General features: G+C 43.6%; 1 protein-coding gene and 1 long non-coding RNA gene across 8 annotated transcripts in view; one reads left to right on the plus strand and one right to left on the minus strand.

The window, feature by feature from the left end:
- Positions 1–1,473, minus strand: part of LOC118549489 (uncharacterized) — a 48,937-nt gene extending 47,464 nt beyond the window's left edge. For 2 of the 3 annotated variants that reach the window (XR_004924115.2, XR_004924116.2), the window contains exon 1: positions 919–1,473. This is a non-coding gene — a long non-coding RNA (uncharacterized LOC118549489). The remainder of the gene's footprint in view (positions 1–918) is intronic. The other variant, XR_013440701.1, reaches the window with a different exon arrangement.
- LGALS3 (galectin 3) lies at positions 542–18,109 on the plus strand. 5 transcript variants are annotated; one of them, XM_036113905.2, is made up of 7 exons: positions 609–684; positions 3,162–3,240; positions 7,491–7,512; positions 9,235–9,663; positions 11,696–11,784; positions 14,863–15,028; positions 17,809–18,109. In XM_036113905.2, exons 3-7 carry the CDS (start codon positions 7,495–7,497, stop codon positions 17,962–17,964), a joined length of 858 nt encoding a protein of 285 aa, XP_035969798.2. In that variant the 5' UTR covers positions 609–684; positions 3,162–3,240; positions 7,491–7,494; the 3' UTR covers positions 17,965–18,109. The 5 variants fall into 5 exon arrangements, with proteins under 5 accessions (XP_035969794.2, XP_035969798.2, XP_035969796.2 ...); XM_078053730.1 differs by lacking the exon at positions 609–684 and adding an exon at positions 1,471–1,533; XM_036113901.2 differs by lacking the exon at positions 3,162–3,240 and having other exon boundaries at positions 542–684.
- Positions 18,110–19,307: the final 1,198 nt, after the last annotated feature.

A 19,307-nucleotide genomic window follows, 5' to 3' on the forward strand; every position in this document is an offset into this window, starting at 1 on the left:
AGTGTGAGGTGGGTCCCCACATCGCAGTTCAGAAAGGGAATGAATGCAAGGTCAAGACATCGGGGCATCTATCTCACCCAGCACCTCAGAAAACTTGACAGGGCCCTCCCAGGGACACAAGTCACTGCGCACTTCTTGGGAAGGCTTTGATATTGAGAGAGGATTTAGGTAAAATAAATGCAGAAAGGACGAGAGCGTCTGCAATTCAGGCAGAAAATAAGCAAACTCGGTTAAAACAAGCAAACAAGCAAAACTCTTCAAAGCAGCACACTCTGAAAGCTTCGCAGACTCTCCCCATCCTGGTCTGAGGAGTCACCAGGTGAATCTGGAGAGAGGGCGGTGAACGTGGCCCCACTCCAGGTCTCGGGTGGCCGCGGGACACCAACTGGAGGCTGCGGGGCTGGGGGCCGCCCCGGAGCGTCCCACCGGCCGCTCTCCAGATCCCGAGCTTCTCAGCTGCGCCCTGGAACCGCGCTGCGCGGTGTGCGGTGGGGCGGGGGACGCCGGGCCTGGTCTGCAGGGCGAGGCGAGGCGAGGCCGCGCCGGGCGGGGGTGGGGGCCACGCCTCGGCAGAGGCGGGCCGGGCCGAGCCTATTTGAGGCGCTGAGCCACCGCCCCGTCAGGGATCGCACCACCTCAGCAGAAGCCGCCCCCGCAGCAAGCGAGCGAGCGCCGAGGCGTCGGGTGAGTGGCGGGGCCGCGGGACGCGGAGGGAGCCCGCTGACGCCCCCGACCCGGCAGGGGCGAGGGCGCCCGGGCGGGGGCTGGGGGCTGGGGGCTTGCCGGCCGGCGGGTGGGCGCGAAAAGGCGGGGGGTCGCGGGAGGAGCTGGGGGCACCAGGGCACTCGAGGCTTTGACCCCTCGAGAGAGCGCAGTCTGAGGCTCTGGGAAAGTTAGCGGCGCTTTACAAAGACTCACGCACTGATCTCGGGGCGGGCGATGAGGGGCGCGGGGCACCCTCCGCGGCGACTGGCAGCCTCGGCCACGGCGTCCCGCCCGCGAGCCGGGGGGGGGGGGGCGCTCAGCAACCCCAGCGGCCCGCCCCAGTGTGGGATTAGGAAGCGGGTCCTCCTTCCCTGGGCGCGGGGGGCCTGCCCAGGGACCCTGGAGGCAGCCCCGGCGCCCCTTGACTGGGCTGCGCGGCCGCTGGATCTGGCTGTGGGGCGCGCGCGAGCCCTCCTAGCAGGCCCGGCCGCCGTAGGGGCTGCCGCCGCTCTCTGGGTGCTGATCCCACAGAAAGTGGTGATGCCCCAGGGCCTGAGTGGGCATGCGTCTGGCTTGGCGAGCAGTGCACATCCAAACTTTTGCAAATCAGTGACTCATCCCTGCCCAGACTGGCTAATTTGGGCATTATCCCAGATCTGTGCTGAGGACGTGTAGGGTGTGGCAGAATGTTGGTCCGAAAATCGGGGGACAGCTTTTAAAACAGGTTTGAAGATGTATTCTGAATTATCAGGTGCTGAAATAAAAACACTATAATGTATCCACTCTGAGGAGTAGGAGCTGAACGCCAGAGAGTCAGAGACACATACGGTGAGGCTGTGACTTCGGCTTCAGGCCCAACCCCTTCAAGTTAGTGATTCCTAGTCCAGATACTGTGGAAGTTTTGTAAAGTGACTCCTGGGAGTTGGGTTGCTAGGCAGTGAAGACGGCTGAACCGCAGTGACCCAGTCTGTTTCTGGGATTCTGGGAAAGGAATGGAAGACAGTTCATCTGTGATCGTTGGGAGATGGGAACTGCTTCCTAACTTCATAACGTTTGGGGATTACACTCAGAGTCAGCACCTACTCCATGTTCTGGGGAAAAGTTTGATGATGGTCTTTGAATGTTTTGAGCTTCAAAGTGCTAGAAGGTTACTCACCAGGTTACTTAAGTAGCAGAGGAGGGGGAACACTGCCTGATAGATTGACCCCCAAAGCTAGTTTTTTGCAGGGGTCCTTAAACAATGATGTTTCCCTGTGCTACAAGTATACATCAGTGCTTTACTGTGAAGACTTCACTTACTGCTAGTGAGGTCAAAGGCCAATGCTGGTCTCACCTATAGTTTAGGTACCTACTTGCCTAGAACCTCATCAGCCAGACTCAACATCTTAACCGCAGAGACTTGCATGCATATATTATAACCTGAGCATGTCACGTTGACCTTAAATACAGTTGGCTTGTGAGATTATTGTATCTGAGACTCATGGTTAACTGATCTAAAACATAGCCCCCCTTTCCTGTGATGGCTTGGGAAACAGGCTCCTGCTGAGGACAGCTGGGTTAACATTTGGTGTCTAGTGCCTGAACTGGTTCTTCTTTTTTTTTTTTTAATAATTATTTTAAGGATTTTTATTTATTTACTGAGAGAGAGAATGATAGAGAGAGAGCATGAGAGGGAGGAGGGTCAAAGGGAGAAGCAGGCTCCCCGCTGAGCAGGGAGCCTGATGCGGGACTCGATCCCGGGACTCCAGGATCATGACCTGAGCCGAAGGCAGTCGCTCAACCAACTGAGCCACCCAGGCGCCCTGAACTGGTTCTTCTGATTAAATTCTCAGTGGTAAGCCTGCCAGAACAGTGCTTGCTGTAAACTTCCAGTGTGCTGCTGACGAAGTATCATGTGTTTGCTCTTGACTGATGTTCAGCTTTTCCATGGGGAGAAAACAGTCAGTAACTGAGAGGCACAAAGTAACTTTACCTTCCTTGATGCTGAGGAACTATGATAAGAAGGAAATCCTAGTAAAGGACCAGTTCCTTTATTCCAACTCAGCATCACCGAATTTGGCTTTGCAAGGTAGACTTGTTTCAGCAAGGGCAGGAAGTTCTTTGCAGAGGAGTGTGGGCAGTGCCTTGGGGTTCTGAGGAAATGCATTCATGATCTACTTCTCTTTCAGCTTGTATAAAGGTCAGGGCCCTTTGTGAGCAGAAATTTCAGAAGTGCTCCCAGGAACCCCAGCTACTGGACTAATTGCTAGGTGGACCTAGAATAGCATAGTACAGTAGATAGCCACTCTTTATTAGAGGGGAAAAAGCTATAATTAACAGCCAATTAAAAGGGTCTACATTCTGACTCATGTTTAAATTCTTTATTCCAAAGCAACACTGAACTACTTCCTGTAGGTGTTTCTAAATGTGAAGACTCAGGTAGTATTTCCTCAATTTTTTGTTTTGCTTTAATGTAGTGTTTCTTTTCCGGCGCTTCTAAATTCTCTGATTCTGGGAATGGCAGGATGGAGTTCACATATCTGTAGGATCTGTAGGGTGAGAAGATTTTTTTTACATTTGATTGTGTCTCTATATAAACTGTTCATCTAAAAGGAAGGAAGGAAGGAAGGAAGGAAAAAGAAAGAAGGAAGGAAGAAAGGAAGGAAGGAAGGAAGGAAGGAAGGAAGGAAGGAAGGAAGGAAAAAGAAAGAAGGAAGGAAGAAAGGAAGGAAGGAAGGAAGGAAGAAAGAAGAGGGAGGGAGGGAGGGAGGGAAATTTTCCAGGCAAGTAAGAAAGATATTTGTCCAAATAGACTTTTTTTAAAGTTCTAAGGTTGCTAACCTTGATTTCAAAAATGTATCAGTTATAATCTTTTTTTTTTTTCGTAAAAGAGAACTAATGGTTGAGAATGAACATATCAAAACAGTGCATACCTAATTTTTGGAGAAGTACACTTTATTGGTTTAAATGTGGTTATAATTAGCAAAGTGACTGTGCAAAATGGCATCGTTGTATTCAGTACAGTGTGTATTGAAGCTTACTGAATGAGTCACCCAGCTAGTTTTCTGACAAAAACAGGATCTTTTTTTTTTTTTTTACAATTTCAACATGTTATATAGTTCTGAATGAATAAGTCAGAGAATTAATTTCTAAGTGAAGTAATTAACACTTTTAAAGGACTATACTTTAAAATTTCAAAGTGAGGTTTTACATTTAGTGTAAAATGAACCTGCATTAAGAGTGAGGATGCTTGGACCCTGGTTGTTGACCTGCCAAGAACAGAATGACTTTGGGCCACCATATTAGCTCTCTGAGTCTCAGTTTCCTTACCTCTAGAATGGGAATATTAACTTTCCCCTGAAAATCTTATAAGATCATTATCAGAATGAGAATAGGAAAAGTATGGGAAAGTGCTTCATAAACTGAAAAGCACCACATTACTGCAGGGTGTCATCATTCTAATGGGCTTGTCTAGTGTGTCACAACATGATGCAAACTGTCACCCAAGGCTTTATGTGAAACACAGTGGAAAGAAAGTGAAATCTGCTTTGTTTCTCAAATTGTTTTGGTTGGAGCTGAAAATAAGCTGAATATGCTTGAGCAGAGACTTTAAGAAGAAATGTTACATTTTGGAAATGCTGTTTTTGGTTTCTAGTTGTAATCAGCCTTTAAACACATGTTAGCTTGATTGGAGTTATGTTAATATGACACCTTATTAGGCCCATGGTACAGATTTGGCTAGTTTTAACTATTGAAACTAACTTTTTGGTTTTTATTGATCTGTGTATCTACACTTCTGGAGAGATACACATGCCGATCAGCCTAGACAAGTGTTTCTCAACCAGGCACAATTTTGACCTCTCCCCCCACTCCCCGGAGTCCAGGATATGTGGCAACATCTGAAGACATTTTTGGTTGTCACAATTGGGAGGTGGGGTATTATGCTGCTGGCATCTTGTGCATTGAAGCCATGGATGCGGCTCTCCATCCTGTAATGCACAAGACAACTCCAACGGATGGGGAAAGTCTTTACAGAATAGGAATATTTAAGACAAGTCAAAACACTTATAAAGTTATAAGTCTGGGTCTTTGGTATGTTGTGCAGGAATGGAAGAAGTTTGTGTAATCAAAGGAACTAAACTTTCTGCCCACCGTGAAGTTCAAGATTGTTTCCTACTGGCCTCCAAAATGAGAGAGGCTTTGTTTTCTTAAGAAATGCCCTTTCTAGGGGCACCTGGGTGGCTCAGTTGGTTAAGCCTCTGTCTTCAGCTCAGGTCATGATCCTGGGGTCCTGGGATTGAGTCCCACATTGGGCTCCCTGCTCCCCGGGGTGTCTGCTTCTCCCTCTGCCTGGGCCCCTCCCCCGCCCCACTCTCACAAGTGCTCTCTCGCACGCACTTGCTCTCTCAAATAAGTAAATAAAAATCTAGAAAATGAAAATGTCCTTTCTGGGGAACCTGGCTGGCTCAGTCGGTAGAGCATGCAACTCTCAATCTTGGGATTGTGAGTTTGAACCCCACATGAGGGTGTAGAAATTACTTAAAACCTTAAAAAAAAAGAAAGAAACATCCTTTCTTTTCCTTTTCTTTCTTTCTTTTCTTTTTAAAGATTTTATTTATTTATTTGAGAGAGAGAGAGAGAATGAGAGACAGAGAGCATGAGAGGGAGGAGGGTCAGAGGGAGAAGCAGACTCCCTGCCAAGCAGGGAGCCCGTTGCAGGACTCGATCCCAGGACTCCAGGATCATGACCTGAGCCGAAGGCAGTCGCTCAACCAACTGAGCCACCCAGGCGCCCTCTTTTCCTTTTCTGTAACAATGCTTCTCTCAAGTTCCTCCTGCGGTGGCAGCACACTTTTCTAAGCAGCGGAAGCCTTTTGGGGAAGGAAGCACAAGCAGAGGAACACCTGACTTCTACTTTAAAAGATCAAATGCTATAGGAAATCCAGGAATGGAAGCCCTGGGAGAGTCACTGTGACTTCCCAGTCAAGTTGCCAGCAGTTTCCCATGTTAGAAGATGGATACGGTGATACCCTAAACTGCTTCCAAATATGTTTGAGAATGCCCAGATTTAAAAAAAGAGATGTGCAAAAAAAAAAGAAAAAACTTAATAGAAGGTAATATTTAACTGTGGTATAAATAACAGCAGAGTATGATAAAACATCTGATGTGTATAAATGGAGGACATTAAGTCCTAAGAGGAGTTCTGCCTATTTTTTTTTAACCAAAAAGTCTAATATTTTAGATTTTTAGGACCTATCAATTAGGATCCCTTGGGGGTAATGTCATTTCTTAAATAATTTAGTAAATATCACAAGTGGGCAACTCAAGGGAAAAGAGATTCTGATTGTTTAAGATCCAGGTCACTTTGGCTATAGGACTGGTGATCCTGACCCAAGAAAACTCACTCAGGCCTCACGAGTCCAAAGCTACCCTCTTCCCCTCACTGCCAGAGCACCTGCAAGTGGGAGCAGGTGTAAAACATCTTAAATGGTTAGAAACTTGACATAGGGAGAGGAGCAGGAGAAAGAAGGAATGATGTGTCAAGGCCACCCCTGGAGTCAGCTTTGGGCAAAGCCAACTCTCTTTGGTAGCATCCTACCCAAAAATATTTTCCTCCACATTGCCTGACTACTTTCCTGTTCTATTTTCTTTTTTCTTTTCTTTTCCTTAAACCCTAGTTTGTTATACTGCCGGAGTTCCGTTTGGAGTAACAAATATCTTTAAAAAAAAGAAAAAAAAAGCATCTTATACCTGTCTTTTCTCTTTATTGCTCCACATCTGGATCTCACCTCTCCTTTAAGGCTTAGCTCAGGGCGCCTGGGTGGCTCAGTCGTTAAGCGTCTGCCTTCGGCTCAGGTCATGATCCCAGAGGCCTGGGATCGAGTCCCACATTGGGCTCCCTGCTCGGCAGGAAGCCTGCTTCTCTCTCCCACTCTCCCTGCTTGTGTTCCTGCTCTCGCTATCTCTCTCTCTGTCAAATAAATAAATAAAATCTTTAAAAAAAAAAAAAAAAAGGCTTAGCTCAAACACCACCACCTCGTCCCCTCTTAGAAGTAATAGTTCTAGTTGTGACTCCCCATCACCCAGTCTGGCTCACAGCGTCGATCCCTTGTGATTCCTGCTGGCCTGTGAGCCCTTTGACCATACAGATCTTGGCCTATCCATCTTCCAACCCAGGCAAGAGATCACACAGTGCCTGGCCCAGAGCAGTCATAAATATGTGCCAATGAGGAAATAAGTAATTGGCAGCAACTGCATCTAGGGGCATTGGTTTCAAATCTCAGTAGGAATCAGTCAACTCTGCTTTCCTGCTAAAACGCAGAAGAGGGCATGGGGGTTGATCTTAGGAACAGGAGGGGAGGTGGGTGATATGAAGAGACTAAACCCTTTGTAAGAGGTGGTGGAAACAGCGCCCAGGAAGGAAGGTGAGGAGGACCACAGATGAACCAGGACTGTTTGTGTCTTTACCAAGGAAAGGGGAAGAACGTTATCTTCTTTGTTCTTCTCTCTCCTGTGTTGTTTGGCCTGTTACTCCCAGGATTCAGAACACAGGCTAGTATGATTAGAGTTTAAAATTATGAGTTAAATAGGGCTTGGTGATGTAGCTGGAGTGCATCCCTGCTAGGGCTGGTTTTGTGGTTCCACACTATTGATTTAGGTGTATTTGGGGAATAAACTGGCTTGGTTAGAAGAATGCCTGTAGATCATCTAGAACTGCCCAATGAACTATTTGTGATGTTATGTTAACATGGAAACTGGTGAAATCTAGGATCAAATGATAACCTATCTTTTTTTTCCCCTTTCAGGAAAATGGCAGACAGTTTTTCAGTAAGTATTTTATGTCTGTTTTTTTTTACCATAATATACATTCCATGTAGGTTGGGGGCTTTCTTCTTTGCCACCAAACATCTCCTTCTAATTCTCTCACCCTGTGGCTTCCTCTGGCCTTAACTGACCAATGAGACCTTGTTAGCTGAAGTCTTGTTTTTCCAGCCGTAGGTTCAGGAAGAAAGCCAGGCAGATAGAGGCCTGGGACTCACTAACAGTAACTCCCCTACTGAAAAGCCTGGGACAGAAACAGGTGGATTCCATGGGCAGGAGCTGAGAAATAATATGAGCAAAGGGAAGTGTGGTGCAGTCTGAGCATCCTGATTTCTGTGATTGTTCTTCTCCTGTCAGTTAGAGAGGATATGCTTTTACATAGAGGAAGGCTAGCTCCCAACTTTGGCAAATTATAAAAAGCAACCCTCCATGATCTCAGATGATGGAAGGAAGAATAAAGGGAGGCAGGAGATGCAGCAGCTGCCCAGACACCCTGTGAGGCAGAAAGGAGCAGGGAGCTACCCCGGCTTCTCCCTTCTTCCCATTCTTTAATCTCCTGTCAATGCTGCCCCTTAGCCAGACTCATCTGGAAGGCTGGAAACCACCATCTGCAGGGGTTAGATCCCTTGTGATCAGCACAAGGCAAAGAGAAGGATGGATTTGACCAGTACATTGCCACATTGGGAATATGGCAGGACTGACTCTTTGCTGTCAAACATGGAACTCATTGAACTGTGGGAACTCAGGCCCATCACCCTGACCACCTACTGTAGGGCATCTTTTCATCTGAACCATGCAGTTGCTTGACTGTGATAAGCCATGATCAAAAAAAACCCCCCCAAAACAAAAAAACACAGATAAGGCAAGTACAGGCCTATATCTGAAACCACTGTGTGTGGCCATGTACCTGTTGTGGCTGCCAGGGACAGGCTTGTGGTTCTGCTAGAGGTTAGAAATGGGACTGGAAGCCCTTTGAAAGCCACTAAGAAGGGGGCCACACCTTCCAGAAATCCTCCTCTGGAATGGTCTTGTGAAACCAGGATGGGGACTCTTATTAAGCCATCCTTGTTCTTTGCAAGGAAAAGTCTATGCCATTGGATAGTTGTATTAACTTTACCATGTAGTTAATATATTGACCCTATATGGCCAAGAAAATATAACAATCCTTATTAGAATTACAATCCATCAATAAAATGCACTCTTTATGGTAAGACAATTCATGTTGAGAACCGTAAATTGCTTTGCTTATCATTTTCTATATGGCTCTCCTCCTCCCCATACAGAGAGTAATCAATCTGGAATCCCACTTACTTAATGGCATGATCTGGCCTTTTAAGAAAAATAAACTTTGAAATTTTACAATAGTTTTAGATTTACAAAAAATTGCAAAGATAGTACCAAGAGTTCCCACATACCCTACGCCCACTTTCCTCTATTATTAACGTCTTACATTAGTATGGTACATTTGTTACCATTAATAAACCAGTACTGATACATTACTTACTAAAAAAAAAAAAAGAATAAAGTGATGAAGCATATATAATCCCAAAGCCTAATTTTAGTCTTAGGAACTGCAAACTATTTAATAGGTGGAAAATTTTTTATTGATTTGAATTTCATACCCTTACCATATCCCTCTACTTCTTAGATCACATATTCCTGTTTTCCTGAAAATTCTGTTTTTGTGAATGTTTTTCATCCTGTAATTGTTGATGTCTTTCTTTCCAGCTTAATGATGCTTTATCTGGGTCTGGAAACCCAAACCCTCAAGGATGGCCTGGTCCATGGGGAAACCAGCCTGCTGGAGGCTACCCAGGGGCCTCCTATCCTGGTGCCTACCCTGGACAGGCCCCTCCTGGTAGCTACCCTGGACAGGCCCCTCCTGGCGGCTATCCTGGTCAGGCCCCTCCAGGAGCCTACCCTGGACAGGCCCCTCCTGGCGGCTATCCTGGCCAGGCCCCTCCTGGTGCCTATCCTGGCCAGGCACCTCCAGGAGCCTACCCTGGCCCAACAGCACCTGCTTATCCTGGACCATCTGCACCAGGAGCCCACCCTGGGCAACCGAGTGGGCCTGGGGCCTACCCACCTCCTGGACAGCCAAGTGCTCCTGGAGCCCACCCTGCTGCTGGCCCTTTTGGCATCCCTGCTGGACCAATGGTAAGATGGAACTAGGCATTTCATAGACTTGATTGTGATCAGGACAAAGCTAATGAAGAACCAACACACTAATTGTCTGGAGCGTTGGTGCCATTACTTTGCTGTGCTCTGGCTGGGAGCTGGCTCTGGGCACCAACCTGCAAAGGACTTCAGAGAGACCTGAAGCTTTAAACTCGCTGGTTAGAGCCACTTTTCAAGGACCAGCCATGGTGTATGTCAGCCCAATAGAAAAAATCATTGTTTGAAACTGAGGGTTGCTGGAGTGGGGGGTGGGGTGGGAGGGATGGGGTGGCTGGGTGATAGACACCGGGGAGGGTATGTGCTATGGTGAGCGCTGTGAATTGTGCAAGATTGTTGAATCACAGACCTGTACCTCTGAAACAAATAATGCAATATATGTTAAGAAAAAAAAAAAGAAGAAGAAGATAGCAGGAGGGGAAGAATGAGGGGGGGAAATCGGAGGGGGAGACAAACCATGAGAGACGATGGACTCTGAAAAACAAACTGAGGGTTCTAGAGGGGAGGGGGTGGGGGGATGGGTTAGCCTGGTGATGGGTATTGAGGAGGGCACGTTCTGCATGGAGCACTGGGTGTTATGCACAAACAATGAATCATGGAACACTACATCTAAAACTAATGATGTAATGTATGGTGACTAACATAACAATAAAAAATTTTTTAAAAAAGAAAAAAATCACTGTATTGAGTTTAGTATGGGAACTGTTAGTATAAAGAGAAGTCAGTATATCTTTTGAAGACATCTGTAAAGCAGCTTTAATATAAATGAAGTTAAGATCATAGTAATGGGGGAAAATTTGGGTTACCATATTAACAAACACTGAGCACATAACACGCGCGAGCAGTGTGCTTCTACATGGATGATTTCATTTAACCCTATATCCGCCCCATAAGCTACTGTTATTGTCCCTACTTTACACACGAGGAAAGGGAACAAGAGAGAGTTATACAGCTTGCCTGGGGTCATAGAAGGAACATGTAGGGAAACCAAGGTAATGTTTTTCTCCCAGACCTGCTTTTAGGATTTGAGGCATCTGTAGGAAATTCAGATAGGAGGAGGTTTGGGGCCCAAGAGAAAAGACTTGGCTGGTGGTTGAACACAGGGGGAAGAAATTATGAAGGGAAGAGAGAAGAGGCTAAAGGGAGTTTTGGGAATATTTACAGCACCTTGAACCTAGATGGTTAATACATTTTTGTGGAAGAACTAGGGAATGTATTAAATGAAAAGTGTTCATTCCACAAATATTTAGTATCTGCCACATTCAGAGCCTCCTGTTGATGCCATGTAAGTAGAACTTAAAAGAACTCACAAGTTCCCGAATGCGACACAATGCCTGCCCTCAGGGAGCAAAATGACCATGATGAAGTATGTTATGTGACCAGGTTCTTAAAAGTGGCACACAGTTGTACAGCTAAAACCAATACAATTATATCTCAATAAAAGTAATTTTTAAAAAAGAAGAGTGGCACAAAAATGTTAATGTTGATTGCAAGGTCTAGCCTAAGCCTTTCCGAAAAATAGTCCAAGTAAATGAATTATAGATTGGGATGACCTTAGTAATGAGAGATACAGTGGTCCAAAAGGGAATATGTTCTGTCTTTGGCACCAATTAACTGATGGCTTTCTTCTTCTCTTTTTTTAAAGATTTATTTATTTATTTATTTGAGAGAGAGAGAGAGAGAAAGAGAGAGAGAAAGTGAGTGAGAAAGAAAGCACAAGCAGGGGGAGGGGCAGAGACAGAGAGAGAAGCAGACTTCTTGCTGAGCAGGGAGCCCCAGCAGGGAGGCAGATGCTTAACTGAGCCACCCAGGCACCCCTTGATGGCTTTATTCTTGATTATTACTTGTGCAGATAGGAAGCCTTATCCTTTCAGGCCCTGGGCAGGGTGACCAGAGAGTCTGGAAAAATGGCTTAAATTAGGGTTATGTGTTAGTCACATTAGCAACATATTTTTATTTCTTTCCCCAAGAAGACATGACTCTTTATTGTTATGTATATGTTTTTTATTCCCAGACCGTGCCTTATGACCTGCCTTTGCCTGGAGGAATCATGCCGCGCATGCTGATAACAATTCTGGGCACAGTAAAGCCCAATGCAAACAGGTAAAGAACAATATTAGCAACTCTTAACATATTTGTCAATTGGTTTTTGAGTAAAGGATGATCTATTTCGAATTTTAATAAAATTTTTAAAACTATGCATTGAGAATTCTATACCATAGAATGGGATTATCCCAAAAATCAGTGTGTGTTCCCACCAAGGGGACAAAGTGTCCCTCACTAAATCTTGTTTTTCTCCCAGAACCACAATGAAACAGTTCTACTTTTTTTTTTTGAAGACTTTATTTATTTGAGAGAGAGAGAGAGAGAGCATGAGCATGAGCAGGGGGAGGGGCAGAGGGAGAGGGGGAAGCAGGCTCCCCATTGAGCAGGGAGCCCGATGCAGGGCTCAATCCCAGGACCCTGGGATCATGACCTGGACTGAAGGCAGATGCTTAACTGACTGAGCCACCCAGGTGCCTGGAAACAGTTCTGCTTTGTGAGGACGAAGAGAAAGAGCGGACAACCCATACAGAAAAACCTAGGTTCTTCCTGACAGTGAGAACCTTAGAATTTAAGGGAAGGACAGCCTTTGTAATGTAATGCTTGGCCATCTCTCCACCTCTGAGCCATATCTTGTCTAAAAAAACAAGCATGCACTTTGTATCTAGATGACCATCAAAAATTAGGGTCAGAAACACAAAGATCGCACTGGACGTCATTTTGAGTTGATCTGAGAGCTTGCACATCATACCACTCTCTCCTCATATTTGGACAGATCACCCTGCAGTCGTGAAGGTCACAGTGCAGTCTCAGATCTGGTGAGCTTGACCTCCCTTTCCGCCTTCCTACTGGGCACATCAGCTGAGTCACAGATTCCCATGGATGGGGTCAGCCAGGTCTACGGATGTTAAGTGGCGGGATGGGGGAACCCCAGTCTTCTGAGTATATACAATTTACATAAAGATTTGAAAAGATCCTACAAGTTAAAGACTTCCTCAAAAGAAGTCAACCTTTGGGGCGCCTGGGTGGCTCAGTTGGTTAAGCGACTGCCTTCGGCTCAGGTCATGATCCTGGAGTCCCGGGATCGAGTTCCGCATCAGGCTCCCTGCTCAGCAGGGAGTCTGCTTCTCCCTCTGACCGTCCCCCTCTCATGCTCTCTCTCTCTCTCATTCTCTCTCTCAAATAAATAAATAAAATCTTTAAAAAAAATAAAAAAAAAATAAATAAAAAAAGAAAAGAAAAAAAAAGAGAAAAAAAAAAAAAGAAGTCAACCTTTGCCATTGGAACTGGTTTGATAGAGGTGAGCTAAGATGGAGTGAGCCTCTGAGCTAATTTAGGAAAAGCCGTGCTGACTTGTGGCTGCCTTGGGATGCCTGGGTCTGTTATCACCATTGGTTATATTTCCATGTAATACAAGCAGGTTAAGGATATCCTGAAGACATCCAGTATGCCTGTCCCTGAGGTTAGTGGTACCATTAAAGCCCCTGCTGCAGCCATAAATTAATCCGTGTTTTGGGGTTTTATAGACAGTGCATAAAAGGTACAAATTCAAGCTATGTACACAGGTTTACAAGAATCCATAAACAACCTGTGTCTGTCACCTTGCTCCTGGTGGATCAGTGGGAACCCCCTCTTCTGTTACCAGGAAATGGACTCAGCCTCTGATATAGTCATTTTACATTCAGCCAGCCCATTCACGCATACCTCCAGCCAGCCTTCTCTGGTTCTGTGTGGTAGCCAGTACCCTAAGCCCCTTCTTCTTTCCACACAGCCTATACAGCTTCTCTAAACACAGTGCTTACCTGCACAATAAAGCTTGTCTCACAGCCCATTACAAAATGTATATATCCCCTGCCTATGTCCTTATCCATCTTTCCTCCCCAAATAACATAGAACCCAGCACACCTGAGCCTGGGCACGATTTGTGAGTATCTGCTCTCCTCCCTTAGCCACGGTCATACAGAACCACACTGGTGTGTTTGCCTTATTGAGTGTTTTTGCACTAGAAACTTTAGCTCCAGTAACACTAGAGGTGTAGACAGAGACTGTGGCAGATTAACACTCATTTTGGTGGAAATGGGTAAGATGGTAGTAAACTGAAAAAATGGTTGCTTCATTCTGCAAAATCTATGTGAGGAATTACCTGACAAAAAAAGAATGCTTAAAGTGGTAGAGATGGCAAGATCTTCCTTTTCACTGTAGAGAAAAATACAGCCATTGGATTTTTTGGGTCAAATACAAATGCTATTGTCATCTGATTATATTGGTCCTCTCCCTGGGCATTTAATTATTGGAAGATACATTTGTGGTTTTATGTGTCTGTTAATGGGTAAATGAAAATGCTCAAGGAATCATTGTTAATAAGTCTAGGGTGTAGACCTTGCTTTCAAACAAGAGTCCCGGTTGATTCTGATGTTAGTGCTCCAGGGAGCACACTTTGAGAAACTGAGAGATAGTGTTAATACTTCAACAGTCCAAGGCCTTGTGTTTGCATTAACATCCAAGGAGAAGGAACAAGGTCAAAAATTTAAGCCGGCACTTCCATTAATTCACATCAGGGAATGTTTAACACATTTATTGCCATGAGGTTACAACTTAGCAACAGGACACTGAACATTATGTTATCTCATTCCTGTTATTTTAGGACTAGGTTTTTGGTTAACTATAAGGAAGCCAGGTATTTGATAGCTTCTATTGATGTGACTGACTTGCCTTTAATAGGTATTAAAAGTCACTGGCAGGGCAGGAAAGAGGTAAGCATTATTATTTGCCATGTACAGCATAAAGTGCCCTCAAAGTGGCCCTAAACTTCTATAAGGAAACCTTGACGAGTTTTCATAGTAGAGGCAGTTAAAGAGGGAATGACAGCTGAATGGAGTGATGTGACCAAAGACAAGGAGGCAAAAAAATGGAACAGGTACTACCTTGCTTACTTTCAGATACTACAAGAATACATCAAATACTAGGCCTCATATACTTTCCAGTTTGAAGCCATACTCTGGTTTGTTTGCTTCCGTTTGAAAATGTTCCTGTATTTTATAAAAAATGATTGGATCTTTAGAAAATTATATGTTCTTCACTTGATACAAATGTACAGCTTGAATCATTTTACTAACTCTGGTCTTTGGTTTAAAACAGACTTGCTTTAGATTTCAAGAGAGGGAATGATGTTGCTTTCCACTTTAATCCACGCTTCAGTGAGGACAACAAGAGAGTCATTGTTTGCAATACCAAGCTGGATAACATCTGGGGAAAGGAAGAAAGACAGGCAACTTTCCCATTTGAAAGTGGTAAACCATTTAAAGTAAGTTATTGCTACTATTATATATTGATAATGGATATTTCTCATGGGAATCACTCTTATAACCATAAGGCACTTGAAAAGAATTTATCCGCTATCCTGGGACACCTAACGGGTACATCTGCTCCCCATCCCAGGGAACCAGGCTCAACAGGACTGGCACACTCCCCAGCCCCATTCCCACCCTTCACCATTGTCCCTGTTACCACACCTTTGAGTTTAAGCTTTTCTGGAAATGAGGAAAATAGCATTTTTAATAAAGAAGGCAGAAGGGGGTGCCTATGTGGCTCAGTTAAGTGTCTGACTCTTGATTTCTGCTCAGGTCTTGATCTCAGGGTCGTGAGTTCAAGTCCCATGTTGGGCTCCACGCTGGGCGTACTTAAAAAAGAAAAAAAAAAGGACAGACCGTCTCAATGGTCCAGTTGGGCTGAGACTTAGTACCTTAATACAACATAGTTGGCATTGCAATCAAAGCTAATTTTTTTTTAATTCTAAAATTGAGACGTTTTATGAAAAAATTTTTTATAGATTTTCAAATTAAAAAGACCTCCATCTTTTCCCCTTTCTCCCAACCTCACAGAGGTTGCAACTTGGTTAACATCTTTCCAGTATTTTCTATGACATACAGCACTGTTTATTTATTTTAAAAACTTATTTATTAAGTAACTTCTACCCCTGAACCAATGACCCCAAGATCAAGAGTCACATGTTCTACCAACTGTCCCGACACCCTTTTTATTTTTAAGCACTGCTTTAACAAATACTAGGTCCACAGTGCTGGGTTAGCTTGACAGTAGAGTGGGCAATGAAACAACTAGACTATAAGCTCCTCAAGGGCAGGGACTTATAGGGACCATATTCTATATTTGGTGGACATCTTCTCACATTAGAACATTGTTATTTAATAGTATTTCATTGCTTAGATATGTGCTAATTCTATGAGTACCCTATGGATGATAATTTGGAGTATGGAAATATTCCAAACAAATAAAACCTGAAAGGTTTATTTATTTTACTAAAATACTGTAATAATGGTCCTTATAAATCTTTGCTTCCTAGAACAAGAATTTTATTCCAAGAATGTACATATTTTTAAAAAGATTTTGTTTGAGACAGAGAGAGAGAAAAACACAAGCGGGGGGTGGGGGTACGGGCAGAGGGAGAGGGGGAAGAAGACTCCCCACTGAGCAGGGAGCCTGATGCCGGACTTGATCCCAGGACCCTGAGATCATGACCAGAGAGAGCCAAAGGCAGACGCTTAACTGACTGAGCCACCCAGGCGCCCCTCAAGAATATACATATTTAAAATTTAGATAAGATATTGCCAAAGTGCTGCTTCCAAAATGCTGTAAGGATAAACATGTTCACTACTACCTGTGGGAAGAGTGTTTCCCCTACTCTGGCCCAAACTGGTTATTATCAATTTTCGCAACATTTGCCACTCTATAGAGGATTCCTACTTTAGTATTCTACTTTCATTTATTTATTGAGGTACAGCTAACACAGGATGTTGCATTAGTTTCAGGTGTACAACATAGAGATCATCATCTCTTTGTTATGCTATGCTTACATCTGTCACTATACAACACTATTACAATACCACTGACTATATTCCCTATGCTCATAGTGCCTTTTACCCCATGACTTACATCCCATAACTGGAAGCCTGTACCTCCCACTCCCCTTCAACCATTTTGCCCATCCCTGTACCCGCCTCCCCTCTGGCACCATCAGTTTGTTCTTTGTATTTATGGGTCTGTTTCTGCTTTTTGTTCATTTATTTCTTCGATTTTTTTTTAGATTCCACATATAAGTAAAATCATGGAATTTGCCTTTCTCTTTCTGACTTACTTCATTTAGCATAATATCCTGTAGGTCTATCCATGTTGTTGCAAGTGGCAAAATCTCATTCTTTTTTTATGGCTGAGTAATATCCCATTGCGTGTGTGTGTGTGTGTGTGTGTGTGTGTGGTATATGTATAGATACCACATCTTCTTTATCTATTCGTCTATGGATCCACACTTGCATTGCTTCCATATCTTGGCTATTATAAATAATGCTGCAGTAAACATAGGGTTGGGTATATCTTCTCAAACTAGCGTTTTCATTTTCTTTGGGTACTTACCCAGTAGTGGAATTACTAGATCATATAGTATTTCTAACTTTAATTTTTTGAGGAACCTCCATACTGTTTTCCAAAGTGGCTGCACCAATTTACATTCCCACCAACAATGCGTGAGTGTTCCTTTTTCTCTACGTCTTCGCCAGCACTTGGTGTGTTTATAGTTTTACTTTTAGGTGTTAGCCATACAAAAACTTTGTTTTTATGGAGACACATTATTAATCTTTACCTTTATAGCTTCACCTTATCTTTATCATCTGTTATCTTTTTTTCATTTTGCTTGAATCTTTGAATAATCTGTGGAGTTTATTTTTGCTGCAAAATTCCTTTTTTGTTTTTTGGTGTTTTTTTTTTATTTTATTTGGGAGAGAAGAGAGAGAGCACAAGCAGGGGTTAGGGGCAGTGGGAGAGAGAGAAGCAGGCTCCCCACTGAGCAAGGACCCTGACGTGGGACTTGATCCCAGGACCCTGGGATCATGACCTGAGCTGAAGGCAGACACTTAACAACTAAGCCATGCAGGCACCCCCAAAGTTCCTTTCTTGGAACTTCAGTCAGTTCCACAGATGATCATAAAGATGAAATGGACATTCTCAGCTCAGGCCAGACTGGTTTTGAAATTAATGAGCATTTCTAACAGTTTTGTGTATGTGCCATTTCAGATACAAGTGCTGGTTGAATCTGACCACTTCAAGGTTGCGGTCAATGATGCTCACTTGTTGCAGTACAATCATCGGATGAAAAATCTCCAGGAAATCAGCAAACTGGGAATTTCTGGTGACATAGATCTCACCAGTGCTTCACATGCTATGATATAATCATAAAGGGGAAGACTTAAAAAAAAATGAAATTGAATATAAACCCTTACACATTGAAACTTCATGTTTCCTGATTGAAAAATTTTACCTTTATTCATCACTGTCCGTCTTGTAAATCATCCATTTAATAAACATTCTAAGAGTTTCCTGTCTTTATATGTCATTGAATTGGGGCAATTTATTCTTGATAATGCACAATGGACTCAGTGAAAAAGGAATATGTAGCAATATTAATTCTGCATTAGTCTCCCAGAGTTTTCTATACTTATTATTTTTAAAGAAAATACTATTTTAACCTCTGTCTTTCAGAGTTTCATAAAAACCAGAAGATGCTACAAGGAAATCATTCCCCCATTTCCTTACTTAAGGAAGTATATATTCAGGAAATGAGAAAAGCACAAAGAAAAAGCGTAGCTGTTGATGTTCCACAGGCAGTTACTGTTAGCATTCTGGTATATTTCTTTTTGCTCCTTTTAACTATTTTTTCTCTCTAGACTATACTTAGCTGTTTTCAAATCCATATTTGATACCAACATGAGACAATCTTGCTGTAGGTTCTCCTGGTTTTTATGAAATCTCCATCATATTTATAGAGGAAAATTAAGCTCTTAATTAGATATATCATCAGCTTGAAAAACTTAATAGTTCCCATTGCCAACATTCTTAACCATGCCTTTCTGCCCTTCCTCATTACCAGCAGGCCCAAAGATTCATACAATTTCAAAACTAGGATGTAGTCATAGCACTTCACTTTATAAAAGAATCAAAATATTGTTTGGTCTATTTATTGTTTCTATAACACCATCTTCTCAGATACTTTTATTGTCACAAGTTGGGTTCCCCAGGAAGCAGAGATTAGAACCCAAGAGGTTTAGGGGGAAGAATCTTGAGATCAACAGCTGTTGTGATGAGAAGGCACAGGATCGGGCAGAGGGAGAAGTTGGGTATTGATGATGCCTCAGCCCACCCTACAGGGGTTCTGAAGCCGGGATGATCCTTTGGAGCTGTCAAGAGGGGGGACAGTCCTTTCTGTCTTCACTTCAATCAGTCAATGAATACAAGCCACCTGAGAAACGGTATGACCTCGGGAGGAGCGGCTGTCTTCCCCTGAGGTAGTTGTCACGTGGGAATGATATCTGAAAGCCATCTAACAGCACTTGTAGCAATTAAAAAGACTTTCAGTCCTAAAGAGGGATGTGAGCAGTTTATTTCAAAAAACTATTACTTCCTTACTCCAACATTCTCATCTTGACTCTTCCACACCTATGATTAAGTGGAAAAACATAAGCTATGATAAAAAGGGGGAACTTGGTTTACACAAAATTATTTAAATCCTGAGCCTT

The sequence above is a fragment of the Halichoerus grypus genome, chromosome 8, assembly GCF_964656455.1.
Source record: "Halichoerus grypus chromosome 8, mHalGry1.hap1.1, whole genome shotgun sequence".
Taxonomy (NCBI): Eukaryota; Metazoa; Chordata; class Mammalia; order Carnivora; family Phocidae; genus Halichoerus; species Halichoerus grypus.

Coding starts and splice junctions, on each gene's coding strand:
- LGALS3 (XM_036113901.2), top strand. Junction 9,664..11,695: donor GCATCCCTGCTGGACCAATG/GTAAGATGGAAC, acceptor TTTTATTCCCAG/ACCGTGCCTTATGACCTGCC. Junction 11,785..14,862: donor GTAAAGCCCAATGCAAACAG/GTAAAGAACAAT, acceptor GGTTTAAAACAG/ACTTGCTTTAGATTTCAAGA.